The sequence below is a fragment of the Siniperca chuatsi genome, linkage group LG22, assembly GCF_020085105.1.
Source record: "Siniperca chuatsi isolate FFG_IHB_CAS linkage group LG22, ASM2008510v1, whole genome shotgun sequence".
Taxonomy (NCBI): Eukaryota; Metazoa; Chordata; class Actinopteri; order Centrarchiformes; family Sinipercidae; genus Siniperca; species Siniperca chuatsi.
The window spans coordinates 19,562,067-19,583,311 of NC_058063.1; the positions used below are offsets into that span (position 1 = coordinate 19,562,067).

A 21,245-nucleotide genomic window follows, 5' to 3' on the forward strand; every position below is an offset into this window, starting at 1 on the left:
ATACTTGTAGTTAAATGCAGACAATCAAAAAAACTTTCTATATTTCAAATAATGTAATGTGTGTGTGTGTGTGTGTGTGTGTGTTTATTTGCTGATAAGAACTGTACAGTATTACTGGCTCTTAAACCACAATTGGTTTTTGTTCTCCATCATGTCTTTCTCTCTCTGTCTGTTAATCAGAAGCAGCCTCTGTGTGTGTGTGTGTGTGTGTGTGTGTGTGTGTCTTGCTCTGTGGTTCCACTGCCAGTAAACAAGCATGTAGGCGCTGCAGGAGACGCCATTGCTTGTCAATGAACATGCACGCTCACACACACACACACACACACACACACACTCACATGTAGAGACCTTGCTTTTCAGCACTTACCTAATTGTTTTTCTGTTTTCCAAGGCCAAGGAAGTTACATGTGAGTATGTCTGTTTGTGTCTTTTGTGTTCTCTTGTGGCATCCATAGCTCAAAGTGAGGCCTCTTGTTTATTTGTGTGCCTCCATTATTTGGGGAATGTTTTTCCATGGAATTGCAGGATGAAGGGGTGGGATGGGAATAAGGAAGGAGCGGTTGACGACAGACAGATGAGCGGATGGAGACTCTGAGAAAAGTGGCTGCACAGTCTGTTGTGTAGTATATTCTAGTTGCCACTTTTTGACCACATTTTTTATTTTGACCTTTAGCAGATACTGAATCGTTGGCCTGGTGGTCTAAGATGCATATCTCATAACTGCAACATCCCTGGTATGAATTTGCACTTTGTCCCACTCTGTCCTGCAATATCAAAGAGTAGTATCAAAGTCGGGTTGGCTGCGGCTCATGGGGTAGAGTGGGTTGTTCACCCAGCTCCTCCTGTCCACATGTTGAAGTGTGCTTGAGGAAGACACTGAACCCCAAATTGCTCCTGGTGGTTAGACCAGCACCTTGAATGGTAGCTCGCTGCCATCTGTGTGTAAATTGGTGAATGAGAGGCAAATTGTAAAGCACTTTGAATAAAAAGCACTATAGAAATGCACCCACTTACCGTTTTATCAAAGAGAGGCCAAAATGAGCAAATACAGAATCCAGCACGGATTAGGTAACCTGGTTGTTCTAATTGGCAGTGAGAGACAGAAAATTTGAAATGTTGAACATTAGTAGGTTCGCTGTGGTATTTAGAAGATAGTTTCGGTTCATCGGTTCCTGTGGGCAGAGAGATGTCTTTAGCAGGCACTACAGCTTCATCCGGGTGAAAGTGAATCTATAGTGTTGCAATCATTTCTTATAGCTGAATATATTCTCAGTGGCCACTTTATTAGGTACAACTGTGTACACATGCTCGTTTTTGCAAATATCTGTTTTTCTCAGGACCTTAGTAACAATTGAGCATTGTTAAAATGCCACAGCCTACTTGAGTATTGTTGCCGACCATACCTGTATGTATCCCTTCATGACCTTCCAGCAGGATAACGAGCCATGTCACAAAGCACGTCACCTTAAGCTTGTTCCACAAACGTGACAATGAGTTCAGCCTTGATCAGATCTTCCAATAGAGCGTCTTTTGAGATGAGGTAAAACGGGAGATTCGCAGCATGAATGTAAAGTCAGCAAATCTGCAGCAAGTGTGTGAGGCAATCACGTCAACATGGACCAGAATCTCTCACTGAATGTACTGGCCATTTTACATTTCACAACAATAATGGAAATACTACTGCATTTCAGGTCAGTTTAAACTTTCTATGTCACAAAGTTATGAAAGAAGATTGTAGGGGTTTATGACTTTGTGCAGATATTTATTATAATCTGCCTCTCTTTTATTTATTTATTTTGTCCTCTAGATGTCACTAGAGGATCATTTCTCACTCTTAATCCAAAACATTGGATTTCTGGTTGACCTGTGATAAAGGTTCTCTTGCAAGCAACAGACTCACTCACTGATTTGAGTTAGAGAAACAAATGCAGATGCTTCCCTACAGGGCACGAGGGGTCACTAAATGGTTTGATGAGTATGAAAATGATGTGAATTATTTGCTAAAGCCTTCACAGTCACCAGATCTCAAACCAACTGAACACCTGGGAGATTCTGGAGAGACATGTTAGACAGCACTCTCCACCACCATCATCAAAATCCAAAATGAGGGAATATCTTTTGGAAGAATGATTCATCCCTCTGGTAGAGCTCCTGAAACTTGGAGAATCTATGACAATGCATTGAAGATGTTCTGGAGGCCTGTGGCCCCCAAAACCTTATGGAGTCCCTTTTATTAGTTTTTTCTTAATTTGTCACCCATCTGCGGGTTAAAACATTTGTTTTTACTCCAAGCAAGGAGGTAATAGTGATTTAAACTGAAGCTATGATGACAAAATATTTCCTCTAAGAGTCAGAAACACTTTAGAGTACAGGAAGTGTAGAGGAATTTGTCTTCAGATGACCCTTATACGCAGCACAAATAGTCCCCACACATCACTCCACATCCACACACTTTGAACCCTTCAGTGGGGGGTCCTAGGGCCGCAATTTGAGAATCGCTGGCATAGAAAATCCACTTGCAGTCACTGAAGAAGCTAACCACTAACTCCTGTAACCACTAATTACAAGGGAGATTATGGAAACCTCAGTGGTCCAGCAGTCCTGATACTGATACTGGGATTATGTTGTTGTATCAGATGTTTGGCTCAGAGCGCTCACACTCAATCAGAAGCTTCGTAAGTATGTATATGTGTGTGTGTGTGTGTGGATGATGTGGACGAACAAATTAGAAGTTCTTCTTCTTTCCTTCCTTTCTTTTGTCCCTCCCTCACCCCTTTTTCTTATCCTGTTACATTTCTTCTGTCTCTCCATCTCTTTCTCTCTCAGACAGTGTGTCTCTCTGGTGTGCTCTGTTCCAAATTAGCTCTAACTCTCTGTACCCAGCCATCGTTACAGCTCTCTCGACCAAGGATGTGAAAATAAATAGATCTGGGGGAGGAGGAGGAAGCGGAGGAGGGGTTGGAGGGAGGAGACGGAGGAGAGCACAGGACTTACAATGGGGCTATTGTCTGCTGCCACATGCCCATAGGAGGAGGAGAAAGAGGGATGAGGGAGGAAGATGGAGGCAGAAGAAAGTGAAGAGGGGAAGAAAGGAGGTTTGAGAGTGGGAAGAGAAGGAGAGAGAAAAGAGGGAAGGGGGGAGGGATGGGGAAGAAGAGGACAACAGGGAAAAGGAGGTGTAAATGGAAGAGGAGGAACAAGATGGAGAAAATGATAGATGCAGAGGAAAGAGGGAGAGAAAGGAATATGTAAAGGCGGAAATGAAAGAAGATAGGGATCTAGAGGGTGAGAGGATGGAGAGAGGATGAAGAAGAGGACAAAAGAGGAGAAAGAAAAGGAGGATAACAAAGGAAGAAGAGGAAGATACTGGAAGTAAATGGAAAGAGGGAAGTAAGGGTATCATGGTAAAGAGGTGGACTAGGAAAATTTAAAAGAGGAGGAGAGGTGAAGATGATGAAAAAAATGTGGGAAAGAAGACAAATGGAGAACGGGGAGAAGAGGGGCAAAAAGGAGAGTCAAGGAAGAAAAGAAGATGGGAGGGATGAGTGAGGAGCATGAGTGGAGATGGATTGGCAGGGAAGAGGTAAACACTGGAAGATGGGGGCAAAGGAAAAAGACAGAAATTGGATGAGCAAGAAGAGGTAAAGATGAAGGAGGAAAGGGAAAGGAGCAGGCGCGAGGAGACGGGATAAGAAAGAGGAAACAAGACAGCGCGATTTCAAAAAATAAAGAAGAAAAGACAAACATTTGATGATTCAGTGAAGTTTGAAGTTCTCAAATGTGAGAATTTGGCGCTTTTCTTGGTCTCACATTATAGTAAATAGAATGTTTGGGGTTTTCGACCATTGGGTGGACAAAACAAGACATTTGACGTCTTGCGACAGGCATTTTATAGTGTTTAGTAAATAATCAGCAGATGAATCGATAATTAAATAATCGTTAGTTGCCGCACTCGTCCTGTTGTGGTGGCCAATTAAATACATGCAGGTGCCAATTCCTGTCAGATTGTTTGCAACATGAATGGGGTTTTTTACGTGGTGATTGTTAAGACTGTATAAAACAATTTGTCGATGTGGTTGTAAAATCCGCCCTCATAGTATTATAAACCTCTTGTGCAATGTTTTGTGTCTACCAAGCCTTCAAAAAACGAATGATTGTCTTACTCAAATTGGCTTTCCTGGATCGTTTTTCATTGTATCACCATGCCCAAAGCAAGCTGAAGGAAAAGGAGAAGAAAGTCAAAGAAGGATGGCATGAAAATATTGAGGATAGGAGGAGAAGAAGAGTCGGACAAGATACAGAAGAAGGATAAAAAAGGAAAGAGGAGAGGAATTTTGAACCAGAATCTTCTCCAAATGTCATTCTTTTATAACCCTCTCCTGTCATTTGTCATTTCCCTCTCTCTTACTCTGTCACATCACATTTCCCCCCCTCTCTCAAAATGTCTGTCTCTGTCTTTCTCTCTCTTCCACTCTTTCCATCTCCTCATCTTTCCATCTTCCCTCCCTCCTTCCTTCTCTTTTTTTTCTCCCTTTTTCTTTTATTTACTTTCAGCAAAGGACGAGTTCAGAGCTTCTGCTGTGTATTCGGTAGTTTTACACACACACACTCGCACACAGTCGCACACACTAATGGGAAACAGATTGTTGGGCCTGTGAAGTGGAAGAAGATTGATTACCTGTATCTAGTTACTGAACACACACATGCGTGCGCGTGCAGCGAGGGTGGCGAAGGGCACGCGCTGGGTCGGTGTATTGAACCATCACAGGGAAAATGAAAATAGACTTATGGGTTGTTGTGTCAGTCACTCTGCGTGTGTGTGTTGTCTGCTGAATAATGCTCCACAGTTCACTGGCAGTGGACACCATTATTTCTGGTTCTGGTTTCTGCTTCTGCCTGCAAAAAAGTGATCTCTAGTAGGGATGTCCCAGTCAGGTTTTTGCCCCTGATCATGATCCGAGACATTTAAAACAGAGTATTTTTCTATACAGATTGCCAAATTGATATTTATATTTTACTACATATTGCAGCTGTGCAGTGTACTTTGAGTACACTTCGGATTGTTTTTCAAAACCGGTGCCAATACCGTACTTGTGCTTTGGTACCAATACCAAAACAATTCTTTTTTCAATACTTCTACAAACCCCTTTTTCCTAAATAAACCAAACTTCTCAAACATATCCTTGCTTGATATTGTCTTAACACAAAGCATCTGCACAAGACTGATTGGAAATTTTGCCAGATATCTAGAGTCAGATCAGAAAATGTGTGGTCAAAGAATTATTCAACTTAGACTGAAAAGCTGACCAAGCATTCAACACCAACTTGCAATACTTGACAGTTTTCAAAACTCAAAAAAGGATTGAGGTTTGATACCCAGTCTTATCCTCAAGCAATAAAAACATCGGCCTGCCAAACTGTCTTCACCAGTACCCCCAAAACTTGGTCTGTTCAATGGACAAAAATGGCTTTTATCCCGTCTAGAACCACAACTTGTTTTTTTCACTTAGATTTTTGTATGGATTAAATAAATGAGCTATAACGTGTTAATTTTGACACTTTATGGACTCTTTCCCTTGTTTCCAGTCTGTATGCTAAGCTAAGATAACCGGCTGCTAGCCGTAGGTTCATATTTAACGTACAGATATGAGAGTGGTATCAATCTTCTAACTCTAATCTAACTCTTAGAAAGAATTACTCCTTGAAGAAAATATAATCTGCCTTTCTTTGATGGTTTCTTATAATATTTTCTTTAGTGTTTATAGTGTTTTGTGTAATATCTGTTGAGAGTGTCAGTTTGGACCTGCTGTGACAGGAATTTTTGGGGGCGCATTTGTACAGCCTCTCCTCATCAGGATCAAAATCAAAAGCTGCGCACGGTAATATTTAGAGGCGTGGTCCACCCTTTCTGTTTTTAATCCAAAAGTGCCTCCACTTATATCGCTTGCTGTTGCACACTGTCAGTGTGGATATCATTTATTGAAACTGATGGCTGCTTCATCAGGAACAGCATTTTTGTCAGTTGTGGTACCTGGAGGTCAATAGGTTCAATCAGAAATGGAGTCGTTCTTATATAGCCAATATCTATACCAGTCAATTACAAAAAGCCTCGATGGGCTTGTGTTTATCCTGCAGATTACCCTGGGACAGCCTCTGCACTTTACTCGGGGCTGCAGATTTTTACTGTTGTCCCTTGGCCAGATGTTAGATTAGCCATTAAAACAACGCAATAAAATGCACAACATGTAAAATCATCTTCTTGGATTCATAACATGCAGCTGGTAAAAAAATTTTGTCATTTGGTTAAACAAACACAAGCTGTTAGAAGTACCTCGGTTTGTTCAAATCTTGTCTTTAAGTACATTTATTGTCTTTTTTTTTTTTTTTTTCAATTGGTGGCATTGGAGGTTGTTATGGAAAACAACTTTACTGCCGGCAGTTATTACTTTTGTTTGTAAAGTAATGAAAATTACATTTATTTGTTTCCCAAAACAAGAGTTCTTTAAAAAACACTGCACATAGTCTACACTGTCGCTACATAAACCTTCATTTCCTTTTCAGAGAATGACGTGGACACCTGTTTTTCACAAATTGTTGCAACTTTCCCACAATAAGCAGCCAGTTTAAACCACTTGTCAACAAATAGATCACTGCAACTTTGCTCTTTCACTTGCAATTTGTGTCAGTTTTCACGCTCAAGCCGCAAATACACACAGAAGACTGCAAATCGCCTTGAAGTTGGTCAGCGAAGCCACGCAGCACATATTTAACTCGGGGCTGCCTTGTGGTGTTGCCACAGTGTAATATCAGATAATTTAAAAAATATTTTGAGTCATTTTGCCCTAAATGAATTATAGTGTGGCTCTGATTCTGGTCCTCATCCCCAGCAGTTTCTTGCTTCCTCTCGGGCAATTTACATCCTTGTGCCTCCTCCTTTGCCATCTTCTTTTCTCCTCCTGTCCTTCTCCTCTTCCCATACTCTTTTCTCCTTCTCTTTCTTTTCTTTTTCGTCCTGTACGTCATTCTCTATCCACTTCTATTTTCCCATGTTTTCCTCCTCTATATTCTCCCGCTTTTCCTATAGGGTTGTGCGCAAGAGGTGACGCACATTCCTACACTTGAGCTTCAAGTGCCACACCAAATGCTGCCCCTGAAGAGAAACGCAACAAAAGACAGGGTTGAAAAGGTTCCTATTTGCAACAGAACTTGGTATTATGTGATCAAGAATGAATGGTCGTGTGAGTGTGTGTACGGTATGCCAGTAGATGCCTCAAGACACACATACACCTGTTGAAGAATGCTAAAGAACCGAATTCAACCACTAAGTGGAATTTACTGACGTAGGTGCTGACGTGCGTATCTGCAGCATCGCGTACTGTAGGAAAGGTGCTTTTCTGTGTCATTCACTCCCTCTCTCATGTCTGTCTTTCATGGGTCGCTTTCTCTTAAGGTCTAGTTATGTTAATTTGTATGTGGAAAGAAAGAAAATGGCCGTTTGACGGATTACAAAGGAATTCCGTGCAGAGAAAAAAGACTCTTCGCTTTGTGTTTTTGAGGTATGTGCCATTTCTTTATTTGTGTGAAGTTTCTCATAGATTATTTTGTCGTTTCGTCAGTATTTTACTCCTTTCAGCAGAGTTTCGGTTGGTTGAGTCCGGAAGAATTAGTGAAAAGACCCATTTGTGAAATCCTTATTATTGGTGATTCCATCGTCAGATCTGTTGAACTCGCACTGCAACTGGGCAGGGCTTTATTAGCCATTTTGACTGTTTCTGGGCCAAACATGACCTTTACGAATCGGATGGACTGCACCCCCTGCACTGCACGCTATTAAAGAAAAAGAGTACAGTCTGGACCTGCTCTATAGGAAAAGTGCAATGAGATAACTTCTGTTATGAATTGGCGCTATATAAATACAATTTAATTGAATTGAACTGAGGGCCTTAGTTGTCATTCCAACTACTCCATCAACAAAGTCAGAAACATTATCAGCTCAACATCAGGTACACCCTTCAACTGTATCTCCTGCTGATTCCATCGCCAACATTTCAGCTGTGTTTAGTCTACTTAATGAGGTCCCTTGCAAACAAGTCTCTTATATGCCAAGATTTTATTATGACTAACACTACTGATTTCTTATTCATCACTAAGTCTTGGTTAAGTCCTGGATACTCTGTCCCACTCACTGAGACATGCCCCTCGAACTACTCCTGTTTTAATCAACCAAGACTGTCAGGAGGGTGGCGTAGCTGTCATTTTTAATAACCACTACAAATGTTTCCCTGTTTCTCTTAATTTTTCTTCGAACCTCTGGGTTCCTTTAAATGCACAGCATCCGATACTGTGTGTTTTAATCTATAGGCCGCCTAAGGTTAACACTGGTTTTATTCAAGAATTTTCTGAGCTTCTTTAATTTATTATGGCCAAATATGATAAAGTTCTTATCATTGGGGATTTTAATATACACATTTGTTGCCCCTCCATGTCTTGTTTTACTGCTGATTTTATTAACCTGAGTCTTTTAATCTTGAATTGTCTGTTAAAAATCCACCCCATAATAAGGGACATACCCTTGACCTTGTGCTGTCTCATAGTGTTTCTCTAAATAATATTGAATTGCTAGATTTTAACATCTCTGATCACAAAGCTGTGATTATCCATACCTTGCTCCCGCTTCCTGCTCATATCCCATCTACCTGTATTCACTCTGTCTTTTAATTCCAAGTCAGCTAGCAGTTTCTGCGAAACGTTCGTAGCTGCCTCTGCCCGTATTGCCCTTAATCAGAAGGGCGTCTCTGTCAATGACTTATTAGATCATTTTAGTAGAACATGTCAGACTATCCTTGATGACATCACCCCTATCAAGATGAAACGTGCAAAACACAACGCCCTCCCCTGGCTTAATGACCACACAAGGGATTTAAAGAGGCGATGTAGGAGAGCTGAGCAAAAATGGGAAAAAAAACTTACTTTAACAGAAAGGCTTTTTTTAATAGTAAATCTGTTGTTTGTCTAGTTTCTATCCCTCTTTATCGCTTTTTTTGTTGTTTTTATCTTGACTGCGTGTACTATTGTATCTTGTTCTGTAAAGCCCTTGTGACCGTGTTTTGAAAAGTGCTATACAAATAAATTTTATTTTCATTATTATTATCATTATTATTATTATTATTATCGTTATTATTGTCAGATATTGTTTGTTACCTATTCTTCTTTTGTCAAAAGAAAAGGCACAGCTTGGCATGTTTCTGCGTGTCCCCACTCGCTTCCCCCTAACCTTCTATGCAGAGGATTAAGACTTTCCACTGATTTTGTTTGTACTTATTGTGTTATATGACTCATTATTCTTCTATGTGTGTGTGTGTGCGAGTGCATGTGTGTGGGCATTAGATCAAAGATGGCATTGTATTTTTCCAACATCACTGATATTGTGTTCTTCCGGGTTTGTGTGTATCCACCCTCCTACGAACACCAGTTTTTCTCATTACCGTTGTCATTAAAGGCTCAAATCGAGGAGCTTGAAGTCTCTGACGTATTTATTGACGTCCTTATCGACAGATTTAAGTGCACGAGGTAGGCTACGTGCTGGCGCCGGCGAGCAGAGGAAGCCGCAGCATTCTCGACAATTTTCAAAACGACCTGAGGCGGATCTGGGTGTGCATGGAAAGATGCACTCATTTAGATCTGAGAGGGTTTCCCGCCCATTATAAGGTTTTCCCACAGAAATATTTTGGTGGCCAAGTTGTGAAGGAGACTCGGCATAGGAATGAGCATTTAAAAAAACCATAAAATATTAGTGGTCTTTGAACAAATCCAAGAAATCGACATATTCATGTTGAGATATTAGCGGTTGTGTTAAAGACTAAAAAGACTGCAAAGCAAAAACATTTGGACCCAGTATGGAGACAATGTCACAGTGTATAACAATAGAAAATGATTCTTTCCTACAAAATAATTCGGAGGTAGGCTTGGCCATCTCTATCAGAAACGTGACTGTTTTCATTTTGTGTTGGAGACAAGCTTTCATTAATTTCTAACCAAAACTTCCTGTTTGATTATTTTTAGTTTTAGTATTCCTGATCCAGTACTGCCGCAGAGGGAGCAGAATGCATCATTTCCCACGATACTCTGTTTTCCCCAAATAGTGACATAGACAGGACACGGTTTGCATCAGATATTATATTGCACATTGCATTGTTCTGTGGAAAATCTTTCCATTTGGACTGCTTTTCAATTTCCTTCTGTCTCTGCCCCACCTTCGTTTATGTCAGTTTATTTTGGGAAGGTTAACAGATAGGATCAGTTACATTACCCAAATGTATGCTACATATGAATACAGTCAGTCAGTCAACCTATTTTAAAATAGACATATGTCTAAAATTTGAATTTATTTTGTCTCATTTTCAGCCTTTTTTTTTTTGTTTTCCTCTGTTATTTTGTGATAAGATTCAACTCAAGACACTGTGTAAACGTATCACTTTCAGATACTTTAGCTTCAATATACATAACTAACATAACGCTAACAATATACATACTATTGCACCTACATTTAAATTAAGGTTTTGACAAGCAAAAGCATAGATCAAACATGTAAGCTGTCCCTCATCTCCGCTTTCAAGTCCTCAGCACTAATTTCATGTGCTTTGTTTTCTGTTTCATTGACTCTTCATCCTTCCTGTTCTTCCCTTCCTGTCTTGCTATTTTCCCTCTGGTGTATTCTTAGGAGCTTTGGTAAATCACTTTTATAGGTCATTTCCATGGGTATTTTCATGGGACAAGGAGTGGCAGGTTTTCCTCAACGGTCTCACCGACTGACCTTGTTGCACCATCTGCAATTTCTAATTTTTCACGAAACGTCTTAGAAATGGGAATCAGGCAAATGTGAGCCATTATTGCTCACTTGCCTAAGAGGATGAACATGTTATGAGTTGTTTGAAAGCTGTTTGCATGTCTTAGTCCCTTTTGCTTGCTGGTGTATTTTTATTTCTCTCTATCTCCCCTATAAAGTGAAACTGTAGCACATGTCAAGACAACTACAATGGAGTTTGATTGCAGACGGTGTATCATTGTTATCAGTTGACATCTGGTTTTGGTGTCAGACCCTCAAAATCAAAGAGCTCCCACTGCTCTGAAGTTGTGCCAAAAGCTAAATGCAACAAGTTCCCTTTCCTCTTCTGTGGCTTTTGAAAAGTGTTCTGGGAAATGTAGGAAATAACTGAAGTAGAAGCAAACAAAGCAGGTAAACAGAGAGATTGTACCCCCCCAAAAAACATCAGTTCCAAGGATTGAATTTGACCTGAATGGCTTTCTGAATTGTATTTCTGCGTTGTGCTTCAGGCCCAGCTACAGCGCTCGTTGGACAGCTCCGTCTACACACAGCCAAGGACCCTGATTGGCCGATGCAGCAGAAAGGAGGCGGCGGCAGTGGGGACGGACAGCGACAGACAGGGTGGCAGTCCATTGTCTGAACAGGACTCTGGCATTCTGGATGTGGAGGATGAACAGGAGGATGATGAAGTGAGAAAACTACAACCACACACACACACAAAGACATGAAAGTATTGAAGCTGCATGTGACCTTTTCATTGTCTGATTTCACCTCATTTGAAGAAAATTAAAGGACTTACTTAAAAAAAATCCTTATGGAAAACACATGTTGGATTTCATAACAGCTTTTGTCTCTAATCCAGAATGTGTGTCCTTCCCATTTGTCTCTGATTGGTTGTTGGCAATACTATCTCTGGTCTTGATACACAGATAATCATTACCGATTGCAGCAGTCCTTATCAAACCTCTGATCGGTTTCCCCTCCAAATTGCGAGGTGGATGAATCCAGTTTAAAGCCTGATAATCCTCTAGTGGGGCCTCAGCTTTACTTGCTTCCTGTCACTTTCTCTTTGTTGTCCATTTTCAGTCTCTTTTCTTTCATCTCTTCCATGCGCCCCTTCTTGTCTTGTCTTGTATTTCCTTTCCTTTTCATATAAACCTCTTCCACTCTAATTGGTGCATTCCTTCTGTCCAGTAGTCAGATGTCATTAGGGTAGTGTCTCGGGTAGAGTTTGGGAAATGTATATATGCAACATAGATAAACAACGTCATAGTGAATATTAGACCAAGAGCAGCACGTAGTCCACGTAAACCAACTGAGCCAGTTTCTAAGTGTAAACACGTATCAGCTCACTTTAAAGTATTATGCCCTGATTTTGTTTATACAGTTTCTTGACGGGTTTGCATTGGTTTCATTGTGACATTGACTGAAATACTTGTTTTGGAAACAGATTTAAAATCCAATGTCTCTTCAATATGTAACTTAAAGTCTTTCCGATGAAACACCTCACTTTTTCTTCATCAATAAAACCTTTTTGTTAGTAGCTTGTATAGTTGAGTTGATCTGTTGATTTTTCAGGCTATCGAGAGCAGTTAAATTGTTTTGGTTTCACAGAACCAACAGTTGATCCATTTGACTTACTGTTTATTTTTATTACAGATGTTGGCCTCAAATGGTGGCTTATTTATATCATACTATATCATGTTCTTGTGGCCGTGATTTAAAGTGAGATAACAGTCATGTGACCTTCTTTGGAGCTCTCGCGCATCTGTTTAAGTTGTGCAAGCGTGTCTATTTTTCTCTAATTGTTAGAGGAGATTTTCGTGAAACTTTAGGAGGTGAAACTGCTTCACTTGAAGTCACAAACATTAAGAACCACGGCCCTGTAGTCCATAGTGTATTGTCCATCAAATTATCTTACAAAGTGATAAGCACACAATTACAACAGTTCGAGGAACATTAGGTTGTTTAAGTACATCAGTAACATGTTTACAGACTGTTCAAAAGATGAACTTGTAGAATTTCTGTCATTATTACAAAATGGACACAAAGCATTTCGGCACTGAACTCTTCAAGTGATTACTCGTGGGATCAAAAGTCCCTTTTTCAGCCCTTGTTGTTCACACTCAAGGAAAGCAAAGTACAATGAAGTTGAACAGAATAGAGCTGAACTTGTCACCTCCGTGCGACCATTCTGTTGTAAGGTCCCTGTCGTCCCCTTGGCTTATTTACGTCCTGTAAACTTGTCTCAACCCTCTTCACGGGAAGACCTTGGCTCGAACAAAGGCCTGACCCCACGGTCGCCAGGGTTACAACTGCTCTGGCGCCGATGGCTGCAGCGATGCCAGCCATCGGCGTCCCTTCTCCTCACGCCATCCCTGCCCTTTCCTCCCCTTCATTTACAGTCGTCCCCTGTGTCTCTGTATCCCTTTGTTCTCTGCCCATTTGTCTCTCTGTTTCTGGTTTGTTCCTCGTCGACTCTACTCGCACCTTTTCTCCTTTTTGCTTTTTTTTTTTCTTACGTTTCATTATCTATTCATTTCCATTCTTTAAACTTTAAACTACATGTTGGCTTGTATCTCTCTTTCTCTCTCTATCATCATCCCTTCAGCTCTCAATCTTCCTCTCATCCTCTTTTCTGTCTCCATCCCTCCTCTCCCTCCACCTCTGTCTTTAAGTGGTACGACTCTTTGTTTGTTCATTGTATCTCAGGACTGTGTGTGTGGTTACATCAAAGCTGGCATGTGCTGCGCCTCCAATGATTTTTACAGAAAGCAAACTTTCCAGAGGGCAAGAGGGCACATGGTTTTTTGCTTTTTGTGTGTGTGTGTGTGTGTGTGTGTGTGTGTTTAAAATGGGTAAATTGCCACTGTGTTGTTCTCCGGAAGACAGAGGATGTGGGTAGAGAGGAAGGAATGGAATGTGGGATGGTTGGACAGAGGGATTAGATGGAAAGAAAAAGAGGTATGAACGGCTGGTGACACTGTCAGAAGACTTTCAGACAAAATAATGAAGTGCTGCAGAATGCTTTCCCTCTCTCTTGCTCTCTCTCTCTTCAATTTCAGTTGCAAATTGCTTTATTTGCATGACATATAGTGGAAAAAGAAAGCAATGGCAATAACCATACACATGTTACTGTATATAAGAAAATAATTATGAACAGTGAAGTAGTAGTGAAGTATGAACTTCTGGTGTTTTGTGCATAATTGTCGAAATTGTTTCTCTCCGTAGGTCCCAGGAGCTCATGACTTGGTGGATTTCTCTCCAGTTTACCGCTGTCTGCATATCTACACTGTGCTGGTGAGTTAATCCTCTTCTTTGTGTCTTTCTCTTTCTTATCTCCATAACTTTCACTTCTATTCATCTATCACTTGATGTTGTTTTTTCCTCTCCTCGACTTGAGCCGCAAGCACTCCAGTTTGTTGCACACGTGAACAAGTTTAGACCTGCTGTTTTGATGATCATGAGCTCTAACCACGATTCATTCCTGTTATAAACCACTTCTAATATCCCCACTCCCACTATGCTCACAATTACTAACTTAAGCAACAGTGTTTTTTGTTGCAAGTCATGTTTTGACTTTGGTTGTTAATCAGACATTAGCCCAAATTCAAAACTTCTGATTGTGTTTGATTCAGTAATGAGTTTAATGTAGTTTCCGTTTTTTCTCAGTATAAATATACATCGTGACAGAATTCACTTAACTTTGTCATTATAGTTGCGTAAAACAAAACATAGTCTTGGTAGGTGCAGCTTACACTAGAAAAACCAAATGGAAGATAATGTAGGATAAGTAGGTGAGTATTGGTGGATGCTCAGTTTTACTCAGCAGCTAAATGGGGAATGAAAACAGCCAGAACAGCTATCGCAATATGGCCAAGTACAATATCCAAATCACAGTAGCTGCAATTTTTTGATAAAGGTAAAATGTGGTGAAAAAAGAAAAAAACAAATATCTATCTATCTATCTATCTATCTATCTATCTATCTATCTATCTATCTATCTATCTATCTATCTATCTATCTATCTATCTATCTATCTATCTATCTATCTATCTATCTATCTATCTATCTATCTATCTATCTATCTATCTATCTATCTATCTATCTATCTATCTATCTATCTATCTATCTATCTATCTATCTATCTATCTATCTATCTATCTATCTATCTATCTAATCTATCTATCTATCTATCTATCTATCTATCTATCTATCTATCTATCTATCTATCTATCTATCTATCTATCTATCTATCTATCTATCTATCTATCTATCTATCTATCTATCTATCTATCTATCTATCTATCTATCTATCTATCTATCTATCTATCTATCTATCTATCTATCTATCTATCTATCTATCTATCTATCTATCTATCTATCTATCTATCTATCTATCTATCTATCTATCTATCTATCTATCTATCTATCTATCTATCTATCTATCTATCTATCTATCTATCTATCTATCTATCTATCTATCTATCTATCTATCTATCTATCTATCTATCTATCTATCTATCTATCTATCTATCTATCTATCTATCTATCTATCTATCTATCTATCTATCTATCTATCTATCTATCTATCTATCTATCTATCTATCTATCTATCTATCTATCTATCTATCTATCTATCTATCTATCTATCTATCTATCTATCTATATCTATCTATCTATCTATCTATCTATCTATCTATCTATCTATCTATCTATCTATCTATCTATCTATCTATCTATCTATCTATCTATCTATCTATCTATCTATCTATCTATCTATCTATCTATCTATCTATCTATCTATCTATCTATCTATCTATCTATCTATCTATCTATCTATCTATCTATCTATCTATCTATCTATCTATCTATCTATCTATCTATCTATCTATCTATCTATCTATCTATCTATCTATCTATCTATCTATCTATCTATCTATCTATCTATCTATCTATCTATCTATCTATCTATCTATCTATCTATCTATCTATCTATCTATCTATCTATCTATCTATCTATCTATCTATCTATCTATCTATCTATCTATCTATCTATCTATCTATCTATCTATCTATCTATCTATCTATCTATCTATCTATCTATCTATCTATCTATCTATCTATCTATCTATCTATCTATCTATCTATCTATCTATCTATCTATCTATCTATCTATCTATCTATCTATCTATCTATCTATCTATCTATCTATCTATCTATCTATCTATCTATCTATCTATCTATCTATCTATCTATCTATCTATCTATCTATCTATCTATCTATCTATCTATCTATCTATCTATCTATCTATCTATCTATCTATCTATCTATCTATCTATCTATCTATCTATCTATCTATCTATCTATCTATCTATCTATCTATCTATCTATCTATCTATCTATCTATCTATCTATCAATTTCAGTTTGCAAATTGCTTTATTTGCATGACATATAGTGGAAAAAGAAAGCAATGGCAATAACCATACACATGTTACTGTATATAAGAAAATAATTATGAACAGTGAAGTAGTAGTGAAGTATGAACTTCTGGTGTTTTGTGCATAATTGTCTAAATTGTTTCTCTCCGTAGGTCCCAGGAGCTCATGACTTGGTGGATTTCTCTCCAGTTTACCGCTGTCTGCATATCTACACTGTGCTGGTGAGTTAATCCTCTTCTTTGTGTCTTTCTCTTTCTTATCTCCATAACTTTCACTTCTATTCATCTATCACTTGATGTTGTTTTTTCCTCTCCTCGACTTGAGCCGCAAGCACTCTAGTTTGTTGCACACGTGAACAAGTTTAGACCTGCTGTTTTGATGATCATGAGCTCTAACCACGATTCATTCCTGTTATAAACCACTTCTAATATCCCCACTCCCACTATGCTCACAATTACTAACTTAAGCAACAGTGTTTTTTTGTTGCAAGTCATGTTTTGACTTTGGTTGTTAATCAGACATTAGCCCAAATTCAAAACTTCTGATTGTATTTGATTCAGTAATGAGTTTAATGTAGTTTCCGTTTTTCTCAGTATAAATATACATCGTGACAGAATTCACTTAACTTTGTCATTATAGTTGCGTAAAACAAAACATAGTCTTGGTAGGTGCAGCTTACACTAGAAAAACCAAATGGAAGATAATGTAGGATAAGTAGGTGAGTATTGGTGGATGCTCAGTTTTACTCAGCAGCTAAATGGGAATGAAAACAGCCAGAACAGCTATCTAATATGGCCAAGTATAATATCCAAATCACAGTAGCTGCAATTTTTTGATAAAGGTAAAATGTGGTGAAAAAGAAAAAGAAAAACAAATATCTATCTATCTATCTATCTATCTATCTATCTATCTATCTATCTATCTATCTATCTATCTATCTATCTATCTATCTATCTATCTATCTATCTATCTATCTATCTATCTATCTATCTATCTATCTATCTATCTATCTATCTATCTATCTATCTATCTATCTATCTATCTATCTATCTATCTATCTATCTATCTATCTATCTATCTATCTATCTATCTATCTAGTGAGCTCGAAGGACGAGACCACCCGCGGAGGGTGAAGGACAAAGTTTTTTTTACCATATCGTGCAGCCCTAATAACAGCTTCTTCTACAGCTTCTTCTTTTGAGAGAGAGCACAAGGGACAATGGGGATGGGAGATATGGAGAAAGTATTTTATCATGGTAGATATAATTTTATATTGCGGTATCAATATATATTGTGATACAGTGCATTTTATGGAAACTGTTGCAAGATAAAGTCTAGTTTTTGGCAAGTGAGTTTTACACATGACAAATTAAGATGCTCTATATCATATATGCAACAATCCTGAAAATCCAGTATTGCCACGAAGCAGTTCTGCTTACTCATTTGCAACATTACCTACAGTGACCTAATACAGCCAGAGATATCAGCAAAATCTCTGACTGTTGACAAGAGTTCCGTAGTCTCATGGTGTAGTATGTCATCATATAGCCCAGCCCTGAAGGAGATTGCCACAATATGTATATGTGTTATATATGATGCTGTAAGATGAGGCCTCCGGCTCGAGCCTGGCTTCACTCCAAACAGGCTGCTGCAGTGTTTGTGTGTGTGTGTGAGAAAGAGAGAGAATGTGTGTCTCATCTCAGTTAGAGTGAAAGCGACATGGGTGGAGGTGTTGACTGTGCGTGTGTGTGTGCATGTGCCTTCAGGCCTGTAGGAGCCATGACCGGGCCAACACGGCCAGAGGGTCGGCTGTTTCTGTTCAGTGTGTGTGTGTGTGTGTGTGGGGGGCTCTCTGGCAGGGGGACAGGAAGTGCATGAACTTTGACAGGAAGGAGAAAATGAACGGGCAAAAGAGCGATGGAGGGAGGGTGCAAAAGGGAGAGTGAGGTTAGAGAAAGGGTAAAGGGGGCGAGATGATGGAAGGAGAGTAGGAGCGATTGGGAGGGTACTGGGAAGGGAGAGCAAGGTTTAATGTTAGAGGAGGAAGAGAGATGAAGGTAGAGAAGCAAGGTCAAAGAAGTTTAAAGAGGTGAGAACAGGAAAAATGTCATGGTGGTGAGGGAGGGAAGGGGGTTTGAAAAAGAGAGGAAAAAGGTAAAGAAAGAAATGACAACACATTTTATAACAGCGGTTCCCAACCTTTTTTGCTTGTATCCCAGGTGCCCTGTGGGATTTTCTTGTAAACAAGTAAAAGTTTCAGTGTTACTTCTGTGTTACTCACCAAAACACACTTAAAACGTAAACTTAAATTCTAAAAATTGGCTTTGCAAACATTTAATGAGGAAGAAAATGCATTCCACACCTTTGTTAAAGTATTTTAAGTCCAGCATTGTTGGAAAAACAACTACAGTTTAGAAGAAAGAAGTAAAACATTGAAAATATGTCCAAAAAATAAACATGATTTTGTGAATCAGAATTTAGTTTTTCTTATCTGCCACCTCATCTCTTGAGCCATTAGATTTATCTTGTGAACCCTTGTAGGTGTCCTGATGTGGACATTATAAGATGAATCATTTAAAAAGCTTGCAACAGAGGAGTCTCAGCATTTCTGCATAACTATAAGATTTTCATTAAATCGAACTTTTTTTATACTATTCATGGTTAGCAATTTTACAGCAATAGCCATTAAATTGTATTTACATTTCTCTATATATCTGTATCTCTATATAGTAGTTTTCATTGTTAGTGGCAGAGTCCCCATGCTCCCCCATGCTCCCCATGCTCCCCATGCTCCCCCATGCTCCCCATGCTCCCCATGCTCCTGCACTGAATTGAAATGACCTACATATGCACGAGGGATTCCCAGGAACCGAGGCTTGCTTGTGCTTCAGCGTTACTGTTTTTAGTTTTATCTAATTAATATCATCCTCATTTTACTGATCCCTCTCCTATAGGCATAATTAAATGACTGCTAATGCAAACTGAACATTTCCTGTTGCTGCTGCTTCACAATAAAAGCATTCAACTTACAAAACACGGGGCGCTTTATTGTGCATGGAAGGTAGGTGATCAACCTAAACTCCTGTGGTATGGGTTGGAAAAATGGCTGTCCAGAAGTGATTTGTAGTTCAAGGGCTACAACATGCAAAACTGCTGTAATGGTCCTTTCTAAATTAATTAAGAGCAAGGAAAGTGGATGCAATGGATAGAAGAAGGGGTGGAGTGAGAGAAGTGGAGCAACATGCGGATGTTGAGAAAAGGTAAATGCCTGCAAGGAAGGAGAAAACGAGGGAGGAAAATAATGAGACTTGTTGAAATGATGAAGAGAACAGGGATGAAGGAGAGAGGGAAAGAAAGGGGTGAAATAAAGAGCAATAAGAGGAGAAAGTGAAGGAGGAAGAGAAAAGAGCAAAAAGTAGAACTTAAATGAACAAGTGGTAGTGATGAGAAGAGAGGAGGGAGGGTAAAGGTCAGCGGAGGTGTAATGGAGGCATTTGCTGGAAGGAGAGAGGAGAGAGTGAATCGGCTACAGAGCGATGAAGAGGGGGGGAGGAAAGGAGGGAGGTCACAGGGAGGTTAAAGGGGCAAAAACAGGAAGACAAGGGTGAAAACACAACACAGAGGAGAGAGAGATTAGAGAGAGGGGTGACCAAAGGGGTGAGAGAGAGGAGATGGGAGGAAGAAAATGAAAGAGAAGGAAGGTCGATGGAAAACAAAGAAATGAAGGGTGAGCGTTGGGGGAGAAGGGAAAGGAGTGTGTTCTGTCTCAGGAAGGTGTTGAAAGGTCTGACCTCTTCACCTCTGAGGTCAGCCTCGCTCGCTCGTTTCTCTCTATCTCGCTCTCTCTCTTTCTCACAACCACACACACACACACACTCTTTTATTTGTGTGTTAATTTAACTCTGTTTCTTCTCTCCTTCCTCTGTTATTTGCTGCAATATGTTAAGTTCTTTTTGGATTAAAACATGAAAACGAGTTGGGGTTTTTTTTTGTAAAAGGACACAAGGTCACACACATGCGCGCGCATACGCACGCACGCACACACACACAAACAGCTGAAACTGTTTTATCCATTAAAGTGGTGTTGCAGCAGTTTGAATGACAGGCCATTGGGCAGAGACGTGGATTTACCATTAGAAAAGAAAACCAGAATGTCCAGCACAGTTTGCTGCACTGGGCAGGGGGATCGGCTGGAAAATCATGAACGCATGCACGCACACTCAGATTTATTGTTGAATGAGAATGAATTGTACTCACACAGGCACGCGCATGTAACAGTTTCATTTATTTTTCTTGTAAACCTGGATGTGGAATCCCATTTGCAATCAAGACCACCACTTTCTTCACATTTTTTCTTGTCCTCCATCCATTCTCATCCATCTCTCCTTCTCTTTTCCATGTTTAAAGTCCATGATTTTCCAGCCGTAGTCGTGCAGCGTCGGGCCCAACAATACTCCTTTGTTAGACTCACACACGTACTGCATGTTGAGAAATGTGGACAGAGTTGTGATCAATGTAAACACGGGCCTGAAGTCCAACACACTGAGCAGAGCAGAGGAAAACAGCGGCAGACAGTTCATCAGACCGGTCAGACTGGGGAGCTCTGAGCTGCACCAGAACCGGACAGCTGGAATTCACAGGACTGCTCTGACACCCCAGATATGAAGCATTTAACTCCATCACCTTAAACGGCAAAATCAATTAAATCCAATTGCATTTCCGCGATCAGTGGATTCTCTCGAGGGTGCAAAATAAATCCACACACATGCAAGTTTGCACTGTTGACCGATAGCAAGCTATCTTAACAGAGCTGAACTTGGAGGGAACGGAGAGCTGAGAGTCCAAAATGGAGGAAGCTACCGTAGCTTATTAGCTGTGTTGCACCATCAACTTCTTTTTAACTTCCTCTGTCGAAGTATAAACTCCGCTGCAAAAGAGGGAATTCTTTGCAGACAGTTATGAGACAGGAGACGATGG

General features: G+C 39.6%; 1 protein-coding gene across 5 annotated transcripts in view; it reads left to right on the plus strand.

Annotated features, from left to right (window-relative positions):
• Window positions 1-21,245, plus strand: part of exoc6b (exocyst complex component 6B) — a 108,389-nt gene that overhangs the window by 17,527 nt on the left and 69,617 nt on the right. For 3 of the 5 annotated variants that reach the window (XM_044182909.1, XM_044182905.1, XM_044182907.1), the window contains exons 7-8: window positions 11,335-11,514; window positions 14,057-14,125. In XM_044182909.1, coding sequence (XP_044038844.1) covers window positions 11,335-11,514; window positions 14,057-14,125 — 249 coding nt within the window. Of the gene's footprint in view, window positions 1-11,334; window positions 11,515-14,056; window positions 14,126-16,420; window positions 16,490-21,245 lie in introns of all 5 variants that reach the window. The other 2 variants (XM_044182906.1, XM_044182908.1) reach the window with 1 other exon arrangement.